The sequence below is a fragment of the Anser anser genome (assembly GCF_964211835.1).
Source record: "Anser anser genome assembly, chromosome: 1".
Lineage (NCBI taxonomy): Eukaryota > Metazoa > Chordata > Aves > Anseriformes > Anatidae > Anser > Anser anser.
The window spans coordinates 26611071-26629837 of record NC_139720.1 but is presented as its reverse complement, the minus strand read 5'-3'; the positions used below and the strand labels follow the sequence as shown (position 1 = coordinate 26629837).

At 42.3% G+C, this 18767-nt stretch overlaps 1 protein-coding gene across 12 annotated transcripts in view; it reads right to left on the bottom strand.

Annotated features, from left to right (window-relative positions):
* The window catches only part of ANKRD26 (ankyrin repeat domain containing 26), an 82964-nt gene that overhangs the window by 1002 nt on the left and 63195 nt on the right, over positions 1-18767 (bottom strand). For 6 of the 12 annotated variants that reach the window (XM_083799705.1, XM_083799712.1, XM_083799714.1 and 3 more), the window contains 8 exons: positions 18665-18708; positions 12463-12597; positions 11537-11649; positions 10975-11116; positions 9506-9787; positions 8559-8794; positions 7499-7745; positions 2572-2617 (listed from right to left, as the gene is read on the bottom strand). In XM_083799705.1, coding sequence (XP_083655831.1) covers positions 2572-2617; positions 7499-7745; positions 8559-8794; positions 9506-9787; positions 10975-11116; positions 11537-11649; positions 12463-12597; positions 18665-18708 — 1245 coding nt within the window. The other 6 variants (XM_083799713.1, XM_083799706.1, XM_083799715.1 and 3 more) reach the window with 6 other exon arrangements.

Here is an 18767-nt window from a genome sequence, read left to right as displayed (position 1 = left end):
GCCCCTGAAGACCAGCAAGCCATTCAGCACACCCATTAAAATCACACCTCTCCACACAATTTTCCCCTGACTGACAGCCAACAGCACAGAAGCAGGCTAGGAAAAACTTAAAAGAGGTCACACCTGAGTTTGTTAAAATGACAACACAAAGTGAAGGCCGAGACTTTCTGCTCTTGCTTTCACAGAATCACAGAATCGAAGGGGTTGGAAGGGACCTCAAAAGATCATCGGGTCCGATCCCCCTGACAAAGCAGGTTCCTTAGAGCAGGCTGCCCAGGTAGGCCTCCAGACGGGCCTTGAATATCTCCAGAGAAGGAGACTCCACAACCTCCCCGGGCAGCCTGTTCCAGTGCTCTGTCACCTTCACTGTGAAGAAGTTCTTTCTCACGTTCATGCGGAACTTCCTGTGCTCCATCTTGTGGCCATTGCCCCTTCCTGTCCCCACAAACCACTGAGAAGAGGTTGGCCAAATCCCTCTGTCTCCCACACCTCAAGTATTTATACACATTGATGAGATCCCCTCTCAGTCTTCTTTTCTCCAGGCTGAACAGACCCAGGTCTCTCAGCCTTTCCTCATAGGGAAGATGCTCCAGGCCCTGCATCATCTTTGTGGCCCTCCGCTGGACTCTTTCCAGGAGATCCCTGTCTTTTTTGTACCGGGGAGCCCAGAAGTGGACACAGTACTCCAGGTGAGGCCTGACCAGGGCAGAGTAGAGGGGGAGGATCACCTCCCTTGACCTGCTGGCCACGCTCTTTTTAATGCACGCCAGGATCCTATTGGCCTTCTTGGCCTCCAGGGCACACTGCTGGCTCATGGTCAACCTGTTGTCCACCGGGACCCCCAGGTCCTTATTCTCAGAGCTCTTCTCCAGCAGGTTGCCCCCCAGCCTGTACTGATACATGCGATTATTCCTTCCCAGGTGCAGGACTCTACACTTGCTCTTATTAAACCTCATTTGGTTTCTTCCTGTCCATCTTTCCAGTCTGTCCAGGTCTTGCTGAATGGCAGCACAGCCTTCTGGCGTGTCAGCCACTCCTCCCAGCTTTGTGTCGTCGGCGTACTTGCTGAGGGCAGACACTATTCCCTCATCAAGGTCGTCGATGAAGATGTTGAACATGACCGGACCCAGCACCAACCCCCGGGGAACACCGCTGGTCACAGGTCTCCAAACGGACTATGTGCCGCCGATCAACACCCTCTGAGCTCGGCCAGTCAGCCAGTTCTCAACCCATCTTACTGTCCACTCCTCTATCTCACACTTTCTCAGCTTTGCTATCAGGATGTCATGGGAGACAGTATCGAACACTGTTTTTCACATTTAATTATCAGTCAACAGTATTTCTAAAACTAGTGAAAGAAATTTCAGAAGCTGCACACAGAACATCTTCAGGGAACCTGCAAACAACTCTTGCTTACACCAGTGCTAAATTTAGCTCCCTGCAGATCTTGGAACACTACCCCTTAAAAACAGCTTACATATTCATTGTGAACAACGTGAAAAAGATCTGCCTTTGAAAATGGAAACACCTTGTACTGCAGTCCAAGCAGGACAAGTCTCCCAGCCTGGAACTAACGCAGCGTTTTCTGTGGGATGTCTTTAAAACTTGCCCTGGCAAACCCCTCTCTTCTCCATGGGAACACATATGCAATGAGAGCAGAAAAACAAAGCTCTGCTGTGTTTCCATCCATCCACCTTCTTGAGACAAGGTCCCCAAACCAAACAAACACTATGACTCCTAGCATCACTACATTTGAAAACGCCGGTGGATACAAAGCAATGGGTTTGTGTCCATGCGAGCAAATGTAAAGAGCTGTAAAGCAACAGCTGGACTCACTATACATAAATGAAGCACACTGGAACAGACGGCAATCCTCTCAGGGGTTTGCTGCTTCAAAATAGCTCCAGGCACAGCAGCAGTGACTCTGGCAGTACGATTATCATGAAAGAGGTGCAATTTCTCTCTGGAGACCTGGCCTCATGTTACAGAACATGTTTTTTACTACATATTAAGAGCAACCACCTCATACTGTGTTTGCCTCAACATTACTGAATGAACTTTTCCTGAAGAAAAGATGCGTTTTGTCACTGATTCTTCTTGCTCATCCAAAGAAGATTGCAACGTGTAAACTACAAATACAAGCAGTGAATAAGAGACAGCAAAAATCAAGAACTAACACCAGAAAATGTGTTACGGTATGCTTCAGTGCTAAATGCAATGAATGTATGCAGAAAGAGAAGTGATGGCTGAAGTCTATAAAAATCTTATTTCAGGGCTTCTTTTATGTTTGCTGTTTGTGTCTGAGGACTAGAGATAGCTTTAGCTTAAGTCAAGTGCACCTGTGTGGGGGAGGTAGTTCAGTTTCCTTTCTTTTTCTCAAGGTAACTGCAGAACATTCTGTGCAGTATTTTGGTAAGCAGGAAATTTCCCACATAAAACTCTAAATCAGAGAGTTAGCAGAAAACAGGTGTGCTTAGAACAGGCCCTTGACAGCTTTCAAGTCATTATATCCAAAAATTAGGAACAATCATCATCTTCCTTAAAAACACTGCTAACAGAATTACACGTTACCTTGTTCAAGTTCTTTAGTGATTTTTTCATCCAGTTCCCGCCGTATCTAGAGTTACAGGTAAAATATATAGTTAAAATTTCAACAGTTATATTTTTGCAATAAAAAAATAAACCAGTTTTGAAACCCACGTATAATGTGTGTCAAACACTGAAAACATCATCCTAAATAGAGACGTCTTCGTTTGGGGGTTGATTTTTTTTTTTTTTTTTTTACAAAGAGAAACTCTTGGTCAGCCAGGCCGTAGCATTCTCATTGCTGAGCAATATTAATTTTAGCACAACAACATCGCGGTAACTCACCATCTGGATCATAACTGAGCATAAAAAAAGTAGAGGAAGAAAGCACAGTGGTTTTATAAAAGTGCATGCATGGTTAATGTCCATCCTCAAATACGCGAGCGGAATGTCAGCCAAACAGTAAGATATGCACAAACGCCATCACGGGGCCCGTTTCAGTTAAGGCCTACTTCTGCGACTTCGTAAGAGAACAGCTGCAACAGCAGCTGCTGAAGGACCAATATATTCCATTGTGGACAAAAAAGCACGCATCAATATTCTTCTTTTTTCCACCTTACGATGGAAAATTGAAAGAGCTCCTATAGATCATGCCAGTATTTTTCCTTATTGTTATTACACGTGTAAAAAACATAAAAACACGTTATTTTCTTGTTACCTACCTACTAAGAAACGAGGAGCAGCAGCTGCAGGTTCTACAAAGCAAGTGCTGTGGGTTTTACTACCAAACTGAAATCGGCTCGGATCACTAGGAAGCAGCCTTTACCCCTCTCACCCCTAGAAGCTGGTTCTTGCTGCCAACAAGTTAAGTTACTGCCCTGTATTCTGCCTGCAAAGTCTTCATAGGGAGAAATGAGACCTTTCAAAGAGCCACAGCCCAAACGCTACATGCTGTTGTGTACATTTGATGATACTTATGACTCCTGTATTATTTTCCATCAAGTCTGTGACACATAGAAGTGACTGTCGGAACAGACAGCATACAGCTTCCAGATTTGTGTCATTAGCAAATATGAAGGCCATGAATATAATTAGGTGCCTGGAGCATGTGACTTACGTGGATAGGCTGAGAGAGCTGGGACTGTTCAGCTTGGAGAAGAGAAGACTCAGGGGGTTTTATCCGTGTGCGTTAACTATCTGATTTGTGGGTGGAGTATAAAGAAGACAGGGCCAGACTCTTCTCAGTGGTGCCAAGTGAAAGAACAAGAGGCAGACGTAGAAATAAAGGAAAATGCATTTAAACATACGGATTTTTGTATTAATATTTTAGTGACCATGGTCAAACGCTGAACACTTTACCAGGAAATGTTGTGGAGTCTCCGTCCTCGGAGATGCTCAAAAACTGGCTGGACATGACCCTCAGCAAACTGCTGTGGCTGACCCTGCTCTGAGCAGGGGTGTGGTTAGACTAGATGATCTCCAGAAGCCCCTTCCAACCTCACCCATTCTGTGATTCTCTGACTTCAGTGCTGAATCCCTGGGGGAACAGGGATTTATTTTATGAAATGAGTAGGCTCGCCTAGCAACGTATCAAAGATAAGAACTGAAAAGCTATTCAATGTACTCAACAGGCCAGGGAGAGCAAGAATCTCTGGAAGAGAAGAACTGTGCAAACCCTCACAAGAAGAGCGGTAACAGGCCACTGTGAGGGCCAAAGAAGTGGGGTACAAACCAGCAGAGAGGAGGGAAGGGCATTCTCTCCAGGACCTCAGGGACAGCTGCAACCAAATCCACCATCTCCACCAGGAGAAGAATCAGTCAGTGATATTTTTTGGTACCTTCGCAGGTAGAAGAAAGGAACAAGGAGCTGAAGGAAGAAAGGAAGGGGATCCCCCAGATCCTTCAACCTCTAGTTATTTAAAAGCAGGGGAAAGAAGCAGCAAAATCCTGGGCAGAAGGGAGCCTAACACATAAAGAGAGACACTGCTAACAAAAAGGCAAAGGAAACCAAGTACCTAGACCAAAAGATAGCTCAGAAACAGGACCAATCCTAAACAGAGCAGTAGTAGTTCAGAAGAAAAAACCACTTCCATTGGTTTCTGGAGCCTCCGCAGTGATCAGAAGGCCCACCAAATCCTCCCCAACAAGTACAGATGAATCAAGAAAATAGAAAGTTCTTCTTTTCTTATATACTCTGTTAACATCTTTGTGATCCTCATGAAAGTCTGAAGAAAGAGGAGTAAGTGGAAAATAAGCTGGCATGGTCATTTCCAAAAGAGGGAATGAAAAACCAGGCAAAATACACCGTTGAAGACAATAACTTGTGCCTGCACTGTTGTTCTTCCTCCCTTATCCCCCTGGAAAAGCCATCACAGCTGACTATCCTGAACCTCCTGAGCAATAAGGTGACAACTTCAGATTCCAGAAAAACTTTTGCCAGACAACAGTAACAGAACTGGAAAACTGGTCAATGATCTCTGATCTGTTCTGCACCAAGTTCTACCCAGAGGTACTTCTCATCCCACTGCACATCTCTTCAGGCAGTAGCACCCTGGGTTGCCCTGCAGCAGTCACCTTCTTGAAAACTCTTTTTCAGAGAGCAGTTTTGACTTACTATTTACCCACACAGGTTGCTTGAGCAGAGTAACTTGGATCCTGTGAGACTCCATTAAATGATACTCACAGTTGAGGAAGTCAGAACACTACTGGCACTTCATGTACGAATTGCTGTTACTACCAAGAGCTTTCTGAATATCAGAACTGGCACGGAGGATATCTTATAGACAGTTAACTACCACAAAAGCTGTAACATACATTAAAGCACAAAAGCACTCTGCAGCAGTGACCATGTCTCTTGGACAAACTAACAAGTTCAAAATATTTGCAGTAATAGGAAAATGTGAATGCATCTGTAAGTTTTAATCAAAACCTAACAGCGTATATAGACAAAAACATTTCTAGTATATAATACCACCCCACATGAAACAATACTGGCTACAAACCTTGTCATGTATCTGGCTGCAGAGAAGAGAAAGAACAGATTTTTGATTAAAGAGTTGAAGAAGAAAGAACAACGGCCTTAAGTTCAAAAGTCTTCAGTAAGAACTAAGAACATGACCTACGTGTAAATAAAACAACTAAATTGGCTAATGATCCAAAGACTGCTACAATACAGGAGTGCAGACAGGAAACAAAATCAGAAAGGAACAGCAATTGAGAGACAGAGCAGAAGGAGGGCATTCCTGCTCTCATGTTACCAGGAGAAAAGCTGGTTTCATAATTCTCTTAACTCACACTGGTTGCATTTAGCAGCCTTCACTATTATTTTCTGTGTCAAGACACTCACATTCATTGTCACCATGCCTTTGGCACAGCTGTTAGGGTTTAAGCTTGATGTTTGTTGAACCTATTAACAGGACTCTTGCCTCCGAAACTCCTTGCAGCAGAAATTCCTTGCCTTTATCTAAGGACTAAAGCAGCAGTTCCCAAATTACGGTACGCAGACCACTAAAAGAACCTTGCATGTGTGTTTCATCTGCTTTATTCAGTCAAACTCAGGACAGTGATAGGCCAATGTGGGAGCAGTTTGGGAGTCAGCAGACCAAATCATAAAGTAGAAAACAGAACCCAAAGATCTCTTTACTCCTGTAATGGAAATACACACTTTTTTCAAAGGCACAAGTCCTACTATGAAACCAACTTCAGCCAACATTATTCCAGAACATAATGAATTGCTTGCTAGTTCCTACAGTTACTGTTTGTAGTGACTTACATGGAATTTTTCAAGTACTTGTAGTTTACTCCTCACTACTGGAGCTCTAATAGTAATAAAATATTATAATAACAATAAAAATATAATAATAAAACAGACATTTACATGTGATTTGATCTTTTTGGTTAATTAGCATGTGTCAGTATGAACTTTTCTGGATTTTTCAAGATGCTTTTGCATGTCCATTTCAAGGTCATTGATTTCTGTAACATATATGCTTGGTATGGGGAAAGGGGCTATACTGTAATGGAACATGTGTTTCTTTATGCTTGTTAAGAGTAAGATGTTCATTTCTGGCTGAGTTTGCAACATGACTGTCTTCAAAATGTAAGGCTAAATGCATCATCAGTGATATTAGCCTTCTAATGTTAAATAGTAGTTTATGAAAACTGAAATCTTTCATGCCTTTAAACTCCAAATTTGGTGTCCTGATATAATGCTCACCGTTCTGTTAGGGCTGTACTATTTTATGCTACTTTTACCAGAGCTATTGTAGAGGTTGCAGCATTGCTGTAAAATTAGAAAGCTGTGAAGACTTCCTGAAGAATAGTTTATTTTATTTAGGGGTTATTTCAGGTAATAACACTCAGCAGGAACCACAAAAACAAATGCCTCCTAGGCACAGCATGCATCCCACAATACACTATATAGTAAGAAGTTAAGCAATCATGCTGCTGTCATCCTAGTTTTGAAGCATCCTTTGTTGGTATTAATGTACTAAAACATGTTCCAGCAAAGGAAGTATTAAAATGAAGATCAGCGAGGAAAGAAAAAGTGTCTTGAGTAAAGATGCCTGATGGGATTTTGCATTCAAAGTTATCCATTTTAAAGATGTCATACACTTATCTACACACTGTACATTAAAATTTAACGAATAGCTTAGCTGGGAACTTCTGATGCCACAGCATTCCTTATCACATTTTCTCTTGTTAATAAATAGATACGTATTAGTTAAGAGCTCATTATTTAGATGCCAGTATTTTTGGTCTCTGAGCACTCTTGGAATTTTGTACAGTCCCAATGACCGAAAGCCTTCATCCCTGCCACACAGATGTGTAATGTTTTGATGATCAGCTGTTGGTTTAGCATATTAGACTATGGTTTCAAACTATAGATAGATTCTAACTGTATACTAAGAATCATAACTTTGCTTACAGATATTCTTCAACAGTAGCTTGAAGAGCATTTCACAATGCTTACCTTAGCCACATAGGCTTCAACCCTGTTTCTCGACGATAATGCATTCCCAGTTGTGCCTAGGAAGCTTCCTCCTAGACTAAGACTTCTGTTCAGTGCCAAATTGTTGCCAAGATGTCCCAGTTCAGTTGAATATAGAACTGGACTTGCAGCCAGACCTCCACCGACAATGCTGCTTGCAATTAATGATTTGCTTCTATGGCGCTCTTGAAGGAGCTTAGCGTTGGCTTCTGCTAGTCTCTCATTAGCTCTGAAACATTTAAAACCATGCAAAGAATTATCTTTGTAATATTTTTGCAAAGCCACTTTCCAGGTCTTTTGACTTTAATTTAACTTCTGAAAATAGAAGAGATTAAGAGAGTTCAAAATGAGAGTGTAATCCAATCTGAAGATTTTGGAGAACCTACTTCCAGGAAATTACACTACCTGTAGAAAGCAGCAAGTTACCAACACTTTAGCACTGAATGCATTTGAAGCATTAGGACTTGAAAGCAAGCCATATGTTTACACAGCTTCTTCTGAAAGGTGCATCAGCTGCATGAGAACTCCGGGATTCTCTCCGCCACCCAAGGAAAACTCAAACCTCAGACATGCTGCCAAAATGGCAGCCAAAAAGATCGTTTTATGTCACAGAATCAAGAGTCCGCCCCCTGGAAAGTCTATCTTTAAGCATTCCTAGTTTGCAGACAGTGGGACAGGACATGCAATCACTCTTTTCTGCCTTAAATAGAAGAAGAAGGGGACATTATTAGAAGGGGCCAAAAGGATGCCTGTTAAAATGCTGTTAACTTCAAAAATACTCTAGTAACACCTTGCCCCGTGGCAGCACTGCTGGAACACTGAAGCAAAATCAAGGCAGTTCTTAAAAAGGGGAAGGGTCGTAGAGGACTCTTTTTATAAAATTAAAAAATTAAAATTTGTAATATGCCATCTTAGGCACATTTACTGACGTCATGCTGACCAGACGTAGAAGAGGGATTTCAGGAGGAAATTGTACAATGTTTTTTATACAACTTGTTACCACTTCGTGTCTTGCTACCACTCCAAAAAAGCATGGACTTACCTTTCCAGCTTATTTGCTAGACATCTTCTAATTTTCACTTCTTCCAGATACAGGTCTTTGTATTTTTCCACTTCTGCTTGTGTGGATTCTTTTTGAAAAATACTGTCTTGTTGCGTATTTTTTATCCTGTCCAACTCGCATTCAAGATCTTTAATTCTGTGCTTTAGTTGGTTTCTCAGTGAAGCGTGATGGCTGGCTCTGATTTGTTCTAACCTGTCTTGGGAGGCTGCCTGTGTCTGAAGCAGATAATGCAATTTCAACCACCATAAAGGAAAAGAGAACTGCCCCCCTCCCCCCCCCCAACAGACAGGTGCACATACTCGATTTCAAGGTCCCAAACTTACAAAGTTGAGGCAACTGTGCCTCCTCACTACCATCAGCAATCAAGACAGATCTCTGGAACTACCACATTAAATAATTAATTCAGAAAGATATCTGCTCTTAGCACTATTATTCAAAGGTAGTGCCAAAAGAACATTATCTCTGCACAACAGGTTACACAAAAAAAGATTCTATAAAGAAACTATGAGGGTCCTATCCCCACCCTCGTGCCTCCTTCACAAAAGCCTGTGTAACTTGAGTGACTTCTTTCCTGAGCGCTTTACCCCACAGAATGATAAAGCAAGACCTGTATGTCTGGCCAAACCATCTAAGTTACAATGCTCGTTCGAGAATGAACAGCAAGAACAAGATCACTAGACAGCTATTCCCCTAAGAACTGCAAAACTAAGTCTGCCATGGGCAGACTACGAACTTGGGAACCTGCAGGCACATCACACGCACAAACACACTTTAGCCCAACCATTTTCCCTTCTCCCACTCCCTTCTGGAAAGACAGAAGCACAGCGCTAACGCACAGAATGAGCCACCATAAATAAAACACTAAAAAATGACAGAAAAACTATAATGCAATAAAGACTAAAGGCAAAACTGACTAATTAATATACCTGTAAAAACAAATTGACTTCTTGTAGCTTTTGTCTGATTTCTTGTCCAGCTCGTTCTTCCATCTCTCTTTTATATTGCTCTATTTGGCTGTGATCCACCATATTAGTTTCCAAACGATGTCTGAGGTTTGCCACTTCTTCCTTCAGCTGGCATTTGCTCTTCTCCAGTATTTCATGATTCCCACGCAGAGCAGACAGCTCTTCTCGCAAATCCTGATTTTGTGCTTCCAGCTGCATGCATTTTTTAGACTCCAACTCCAGCTGCTGGGAAAGTTCACTAACCTGTAGACAGCAATAAAATAAATGTAGAGGGGTCAAAAAATATTAAATTCAGTGAAAATTCATAAACAAGAAGGCCACCAAGACTGTATTTGTTATCTTCTGAAACAGTATTAAGATCAAAGTAAAGCTAGGCTTGTATTTTAAAAGAAGAACAGCTTTAACATTATTACCGACAGGATTCCCAAGTTCCCATCCTTCCTTAGTTCTTCTGAAGCAGGTCACACACCACAAACAGGTACCAAACCAGCAGCATTTCCCCTGTGGGACTGGGCTGAAAGGCGCTAGGGACGCTCTTGCCCGAAATGCTCCTCTGCTCATGGGACATCAAACACACCTCTACCCAGACACCAGAAAGAATGCCTATTGTGTGTGGGGGGAAGCGCTGCAGTGCAGAACGGACTAGGCACGAGCAACAAATACTCTTCCTGCCCTTACTCTGAAAGCTTTGGAAACAGTGCCTCAGGAGGCCACTTTGACAGAACTGCTGGAGGAAGGCATTTTCTCTCTAGGTCAAAGCTGATGTTTGGTTGCAAGGATACGGAGGATATAGCAGATGTCCCATTAAGTCCCAAAGGCCAGCTGCGATGCTGTCTTACTCTTCTCCCCCAGAAATACACCTTTTCTACACCTTCTAAAAATACACTCGGGAGGTTCCTGCCTTTTATAAATAGACAAAAAACAAAACAAAAACCCTCACAAAAAATAAGAACTAACAAAAAAAATGTAAACTTAATCTTCATTTTACACTGCCTAAACACAATTGCCATTCCCTGTCATTTAAGAGAACTCTTCTAATGGCAGTGAAGCCACGAGAATGCTACGAGCCTTTGGACTAAGAATGAGCCACCACAAGGGCACTTGACTCCTTCTACAATACCTTCTAAAGCACACGTGTGCCTTAGCAGCACCTCTCAGTAACCAGGGGAAATGTAGATCAAGGGTTCCATGCACCTGAACAAGACACCCACGGCAGCTCAAAAGCACTTCTTGGACCTCTACTTCAGGGTGCCCATGGCTAGGGAAAGATGGGCTGAGACAGCTGCTGGTGAGTTAGAAAACTTCTTCATCCCTTCACTGCATCCTGCCCTGGGAGCCAACAACACCATTCAGAGAAGCAAGTATATGAAAATAATATTGCAGATTTCCAGAAAATAACGCCATATATAAACAAACAAACCAGAACTCACCTTTGTTCTCAATCTGCCAACTTCATTGACCATTTCAGAATACCTGTTCTTCATTTCTCCCTGGAAATTAAACTGGGACTCTCTTTCTCTGGCCTCATACGTCCTGATTTTCTTCATAGCTCTGTTCAGAAGCCTCTTGCACCTGAGTGGCAAATTAGTCAATAAAATAATGAGGTGAAGGAACTACCAGTCTGTTCCACATTCTCAGACGTAAGCAGCATACAGATGGCTTTAACACGCTCGACAGACCAGAAGCTACTGAGAAAAACCAGCATTCCAGTGCCACAGATCACTTGGAGGGTCCATCTCTCACCTCAACGGAGGAATAAATGGAGGAGGGACTTCCTGCCCTCCCACGAGAACTGCAGGGCAACCTGCATTTGCAGTTCTTGTGGCAGCTCTGTAAAACCATAGGCATGTGTACAGAAGAGCCTTGCAAGACCTAGCATGAGGCTTGAATGTGCTCACAGACAGCTACCCTCACCTGTTTTTACACTCAAGTTCCATAAAGCTTGATTTCTGCTCTATGGCATCTCTCTTTAAAGTACTAAACAAGCCATACCTGTGACATTCTTTTTGCAGTTCAATGTTTCTTTTCATTTCCTGGTCCAGACGCACCTCAACTGGGCGTTTCAACTCTACCAGCTTCTTCACTTTCTTTCTCTCACTCTCACACTTTCAAAACAGAAAAGACACATGGCACAACCAGCACAGGGACAGCATCTACATGTGGTATGCGCAGATGGAGTTCTCCACAAAGAAGCTGCAGTACACCCCTTTCAGAGTTCAACAGAACACTAGGGTCCCTGCAAACATTTCTGCAGGAAATCACTTCAGGTTTCACACAGAGAGGCCAATACTGAGAGACAGAAAGAGATGCCCCCACTGAAGCAAAGGCCCCCTCTCCTACGGCTTCACGGTGAGAAGGTGGCAAAGACCTTCTCATGGAACCTGCAACAAGAAGAAGGTGGCTCTTCTGGAACTGGTCAATGTTTCATTCTCCTCTGCATGATCTTTGTCAGTATTTACTAATTCAGGCACTGTTCTTCCTTTTGGTGTCTTCTCAGGCAAAACAAAAGGGATCTGGCAGTTTTTCTTGCACTTTGTACTTGCTCCTTATTTTTCTGCAAGCATTTTAAGCTCCTGCTATTCTGAAAACCTGTACCAGCTCCTCCATACACTGTACTGGAAACATCAAGTGTTTTAACCCTGTCCCAAAATCAAGGGACTATATGATGACCAGAAGGAATTTAAATGAAGAACTGGGGAACTTCAGTCTTGCTCAATGTGCTCAAACCATACTGTTTTCCCAACAGAACCGCTCCAGCATTTACAGAGAAATACCCCATGGGCTTTTATTCAATTCCTGCACAACCCCCAAATCAACAGTTACTTGTGGTCTGAATATGAAGAGAAGAGGCTGAGTATGTAAAAAGTCAGCAAAAATGTGAACATAATTCTGGGTATTGACTAGGTGTTAGGGCTCACCTGTTCTAGGAGCTCAGCCTTTTCCCTGCCAAGCTGAGCAAGACGATCTTCAAGGTGGGTTCTTGACTTCAATTCCTCCTCCCACATACTGCGTGAGTCTTTTGATGTCGGAGGCAGCACATTCTGCTTTTGCATCTGTGGAAGTAACAATGGCAAAGGAAAAAAACAACATAACTAGAAAGCCAATACTGCTATATGAAGTAGTAACTTAACTGGAAGCAGGGTTAAGCTCTCCTCTCACCACTAAAAATCTACAGTGAACATTAATACAAAGTGTAAAACACAGCTCAGGAACACAACCAAGAACAGCACTTAAAGCCAGTGGAAAGAGTCAATGCTCTGTATGTGACAAAATGAGGTTACAACTCTAGCAGTAAGAAGACACACAAAATTTCCCTACAACTTTATTCACAAGTTCCCCCTGATTTCATAATGGTGCATAATTGATTAAATTCATAATTTGGTCCAAGGGCAACTTACTTAATTGCAGTCCATGTGCACTGCCTCACTGTCAACACATTTACAAGCATATTTCTTCAAATATCACATGGTGTACGAGCCGGTTACTGGTTTGGAAGAACGTGGATTCTGTTTTGAGGACTTACTCTGAAAGTGCAGACTTTATGTACCCTCACTGTTAACTATGGCCTGTTACCCTTAGTCCTTGGAGTTAGTCGTTATCTTTCAACCCATTTTGTAGGATATCAAACAGAATGTGATAGAGCTGGTGATAAAACAGGTGGTTTGAATGATACATCTATCACAAATTAATCAGCATACTATTTTCATAGCAAACATACCGGTTCTGTATGTTTGAATGTTTCTTTGTCCCTGTGGCAACATAATTCCACCTGTTAGCCTCTGCTGGCTGAGACTGCACTCCACTGAGAATTTTCTTCTACAGATTCATACAGAAACAATCCTAAATACCAGGTTGGTATTCGCAGTGCATTGGTGAGAGGGGGCTTAGTTTATTCCACAGTTAACAATCCGTGGCTTGGTATTTGTCATGTTCCTTTAGGAGTTAAATGACAATGACCATGAAGGTAGTTCTCAACAAAGTAAAAGCCTCAGTTGAAGAGACTCAAATGCCAAATGTGAGTAACGCCAATGAAACGTGAAGATGGTTTGTGCTTGCTAGATTTATTTGCTCGATGGTACTTCTGAAAACACCTTTCTCTTTTGCATCTTCAAGCCGTGGGTTTCAGGAGCCACGATGCCAACCAAAGAAAGCACAAGACAAGGAGACAGACAAAATACCAGCTCTGTCTCCATTTCTGGCACTAGTGTTTGCAACTTTGCTAATTTTTGCTACTTGTGTTTTTATTCCTGCTTTCCAGTTGAGTACACTGCAGTTTAGAGATTAGAAGCAGGAAAATAAGCTTGTAGATTATATAACTAAACAATTATTTTTAAGCGGGAGAGATTTCTTCAGGCTCAATAAAGATCCAGAAAAGCGAAGTCATAGCAGTCTTAGAGTTATAGAGTCAAGCAGTCCTAGAGTCAGGCAGTCTCAGCTGCCCTGTTTAAATAATAAGGCATACTTAATGTATCAGGTATTCACAGGCAAAAAAAACAAACAAACAAAAAAAACCAAACAAACATAAAAGCCAGATGTGTCAGAAGGTGGTGTCTGTACAGACCAAGCCTTGAGCTGAGGGACGGAAACTTGCCCCAGGCTTATTTTAACTGCATATGATAGAAGGCAATAACAAGCCAGGTGTTCGCCCTGAAAATCTTGTACCTGCTAGCCTCTTACAGCATAAGATATTCTGGTTTAGGGGATTCTTTTTTTTTTTTTACACTATTTTTTACAGTCATTGCAGAAATACTGAGGGAACTAAAAGCCCTACTGATTAAAGTAGCAATCAAAGCTGAAAACAAAATAGCATTCAGACTTTTGCCAAGAACTACTTGCTCGTGCTAAAAGCCTGACCTTATCTAGGTGGTAATATCTTCCTTCCTGGAGCCTTGCAGCACGTTCCAGGAACTGAGGGACTTGTGCTGAACAACGTGTTGCTGCTGTTAGGCTTACATCAGTAACACTGCCAGAGAATGGATGCCAAAAAATTTCACTCCACACTGAACTTGGTGCCTGCTACTTGCACTTCTAGACAAAAGGTGTTCATTACGTAAGGGGGCACAAGTGCATGAAGATGCCCTGTGTATGTACAACTTCTGTCCTCTAAAACACCATTAGTAGTTGTTTACCCTACTTGCCATCGCTATTTTTTTGTTTTACAATGTACTTTTATCTCGTCTTGGTATCAGTGTATATTTTGCCAAGATGATGATTGCAACACATTGCATAGAAACTGAAGTGGAAATTGTACAGGTGGAGATATCAAAAGCTGGAACTGAAGTAATGAAGCCCAGCATAAAAGAAAGACGCAGGATAGCAACCTGTTAAATGTGGACAAAAGTTGTCATAGCTAAGTTCTCTTTAATGCAGATACAATTAATGTGCATGTTATATTACGAGAAACACTGGGAAACTGTTAGAAAACCTGCTCTGATCAGGAATTCTTTAAGGCATTAGAATGTTAAATGGAAGCTTTCTTTCCTGAAATACTTTTATTATTATGGTTCTTGCTTCAGATTTTTGTGTTTAAATGCTTGGGAATTCTAACTTGTGTAAGTTCAAACTTCAGCTCTGCTTATGATGCAGATGGAAACCTGTGTGCAGTTGAGCTCTGTGGTGTTTCTGCAAATTGTCCGACCAGAGCTTCTGGTGGTTTGTGGTAAACATCTGCACTGATGGAATGTGCAGATGATGCAGTGACCTCAGCTACAGGGGGCAGATTCTCAAAATTGTGCTCAAAGCAATATGAAAAAAAAAAGCGCAAAACCCACCCAACTATAAAACCAAAACGTAGCTATTTACAACTATTTCATATTCAGTTCATAGCATTTCGAATAAATAAAAAAATCTTTTCTACTGCAACTTAAGCACCATTTTATCTATGCCATTGCACCTACACATCAGATTCACGGGAGCTCTGTTTTGCAGTGAGGTGCAGTGCTGAACAGAAGCCAAAGCAGGAAGTGATTATGGCTGAGGAGTTGGTGCCGACTGAAAATGTGTGATGCTGCAGAGGAAATATCACACAATAGAACTTCACTTAGTTTGGAACTAGATTTCCAAAACAGGGCACATTAAGATGTAAACAGTCAATAGGACTGGGACCCACCTTTCTCCTAACAATCACATCATTAGCAGTAAAAGCACACGGGACGACTTCTATGACTAAACTGCAAGCGCAATGTGCGTGGAAGTGTGTGCTCATCAAGTGAACGGAAGCAGCCTTCTTGCTTTTCACCATGTTTCTTCTACCGCTTGTCCCAACTCATCCTGGATACACGTGTCAGGCATAAACGCAGCTTAAATTTAGGAAGTGCAAACGCTCGAGGTGTTTGAAAAGGCAGGTTTGTTTCTTTCAAGTAAAATATTTCGGATCAGAGTGGAAATGGTCTCTGATGTGAGGAAGAGACTATGTGTTAAGCCATGTCTGAGAGCGTTGCCCAAATGCTTCTTGAATGCTGTGCTCAATAGCACACCATCCCTCAGACACTGTCATGTTGCCCCATGGCTTATCACCAGCAGATATCCCTCTCCCAGTTTGTCTCCACTAAATTCTGAGCAAAAATACTCCTCCCACTCTGAGAAAGGCCCCCCTAGGGCCTGCTCTTACAGCGCCAGGGGTGGGCGGTGGGGGGGCTGCCGTCACCCCGGCCCCGCCCGCAGCACGGCAGCGCCCCGGCGGCACAAGCACAGCTCCTGCCTGCCCGGGGGGCGGGGGCCGGGGCTGCGGCTCTGACCGAGAGGCTCTGTGCCGCTGTGCTGGGGGGGGGTTAGGGGTTGGCTCCGTCCGTCTCCCTGCCGCGAGCCCTCGCTGCAGCCCATCCGCGCGAGGTCCTCGTTAAAATGGTGCTTAAAATGGTACTGGTTAAAATTTCTGTTTGGTACTTTCCAGCACCTCTCCAACCATGTGAACTCCTCTTTGACCGCTGTGCTGAAGGCCAGAGGAATTTCTTAACACCTTTCCCGTCGGCAGGCTACAAACTGTGAGAAACACTCCGTAGCCAATAACTTAGGCTTAGGCGAGGATCTCAGTGAAGTAGTAATTTCTTCGCGATTGCAATGGCGGGCGTCCCACAAGCAGGAGCGCACCTACTGGTTCCAAAACACAGTTTATATACTTTTTGATGACAGGCCCATCCCCTGTTTCCCCACTGAGTGGGTAATCCAGGTTCACAATCTATCTGATGCTTGCCAGATAATGCATGGCCTTCAGTTGCCGGTCTGTTAAATTTCAAATTTCTTTAGACTTTTTCACTGTTTGAAGTGGTAACGTTTCTTTACTTATCTGACTTAACACCGTGATTTTCACCTAATTGTTCTAAGGAGTCTGGTTGTGTGCATTTTACAAGGTCGCCTGCTAAGTTTCCTTATCACTGCAAGCATATCTCAATACCCCATTCCTTACCTTTAAACGATGTAACTCTGCAAAAACAACGTTTTTATTCCCACAAATTGATCAGCTCCCCATGGGATCCAAAGCTGTGGGATTTGACAATCTTTCATGCCTACCAGAAGCTCATCTGCTTTGGACCACAAGCAGAATTGCTCTGAAAAGTAGCCTGGAAAGTGGTTAGTAGCAATACTTCAATTCTAGTCCCTGATCTTCAAACCTGCTTCAAGTCTCAAGTGGAAGAAAAGGACAGAGAGGTGTGCCTTCTTTTCAGCCATTTGCCTGCTCTCAGGCCAGGCTGAAGGCGCAGCCATGAACAGAGCTGAAGAGAGCAGAGGAAAGCTCTAGCAAGTCACACAGGCAAGGAAGGAGGTGGAAAGCAAAATCAAGAAGGGGAATATAATAAAACAAAGACATGTATTAGATTTTAAATTTTATTAAATACCAAGTTCGAACATAATGCCTGGAATTAAATACAGTGTATTAGCTTCACAAAACTGTTGTATTAATATAAAAAGGAGCAGAGAGTCATAGCAGCATTCACTGCTTTTCCTCACTGCCTGATAACTCAAGTTATTGAATTAATGGGTAAAAAAACTTTTTTTTTTCCAGTCTTCATTTATCTCAGTCCAACCATTTTTATTTCTCCAGAATTTGGACTTCATTTGTTCTATAATCTTCTAATTGCCAGCAAATTTGGTAGGCATGAAATGAAGACTGCTGATCTTCAGTAGCAGATAACTCCCTGAAATAAGTAGAACTGCTTGTTTTATTGACACAAATGTCCCATAATACTGCCCTTCACCTGGGCTACAGCCACTGTACCATCAGCTGTTAGCAGCAACAAAAAGCTGTTCTATCACACAAATAGTGTTAAGTACCGACCAAACCGAAGGTTGATATGTTAATATTCCTTTTTCCCTATATGGACTGTTTCAGGTTCACCACAGGTGTTCCTCTAGCAACTGCAAATGTCTGAAACAAATGTCTGAAACATTTGCAAGTTTTAACACAAAAACCAACATGGATACCAGAACCAACATACCACATAAAAGCTTTCTTGGCACTACTACACACTCACGGTATTTCTAAGCCTAGGGGACATAAAAGTGACAGCAATATAAAGTGCCCTGTTTTCCAGCTTAAACAGTGGTAAAACTTTCCCTTCATCATCAACAGAAATATTCACTGCATCAGGACTGGAGCAGCAGACAAAAAGCCAATCAAATAATATCCTAAGCATTAAAATAACACTGGAAACACTAAAACACACAGAATGAAAGTATTATTAAACAGAACAAAAGGAATGCTTTTGTTAAAACACTGAACAAGAGTGGAACAAAATAATGCATCTAACTTTAATAAGAAACACTTTGAGAGTTCTGTAAAGTTCAAGAATCAAGATTAAGTCATTCTGCTAGTCAGAAAAAACAGATACGGTTCTTATTTTGAGTGCAAAATAAACCAACTATACATCAAAAAACAAGTGCGGTGTGCTTGACATCTATTTAATAGAATTTATGTTCAAACTGCAATGAAGATGTTTTTGCTTCTGAGCCACGGGATGGGAAACAACAGATATGTTATGTAAACAAAATTTCTAGTGCCTTTCCCTAGCATTTTGTTCAGATGAGATAATTTTTGGTTAAAACATCACGGTACTCCTGTATTGCCCTGCAAAGGGGATCCTGGTCAACATTGAAATTTTTTGAAGATCCGTCAGTAGATACCATGGGAGAAGCTCCAGCAGATCCAGTTTCAAGTTCAGCAGTGGCTGGGGAGAAAAGAAACAAGATTCATGATGCACCTTGAGAAAGGTGCACCTTGTCACCT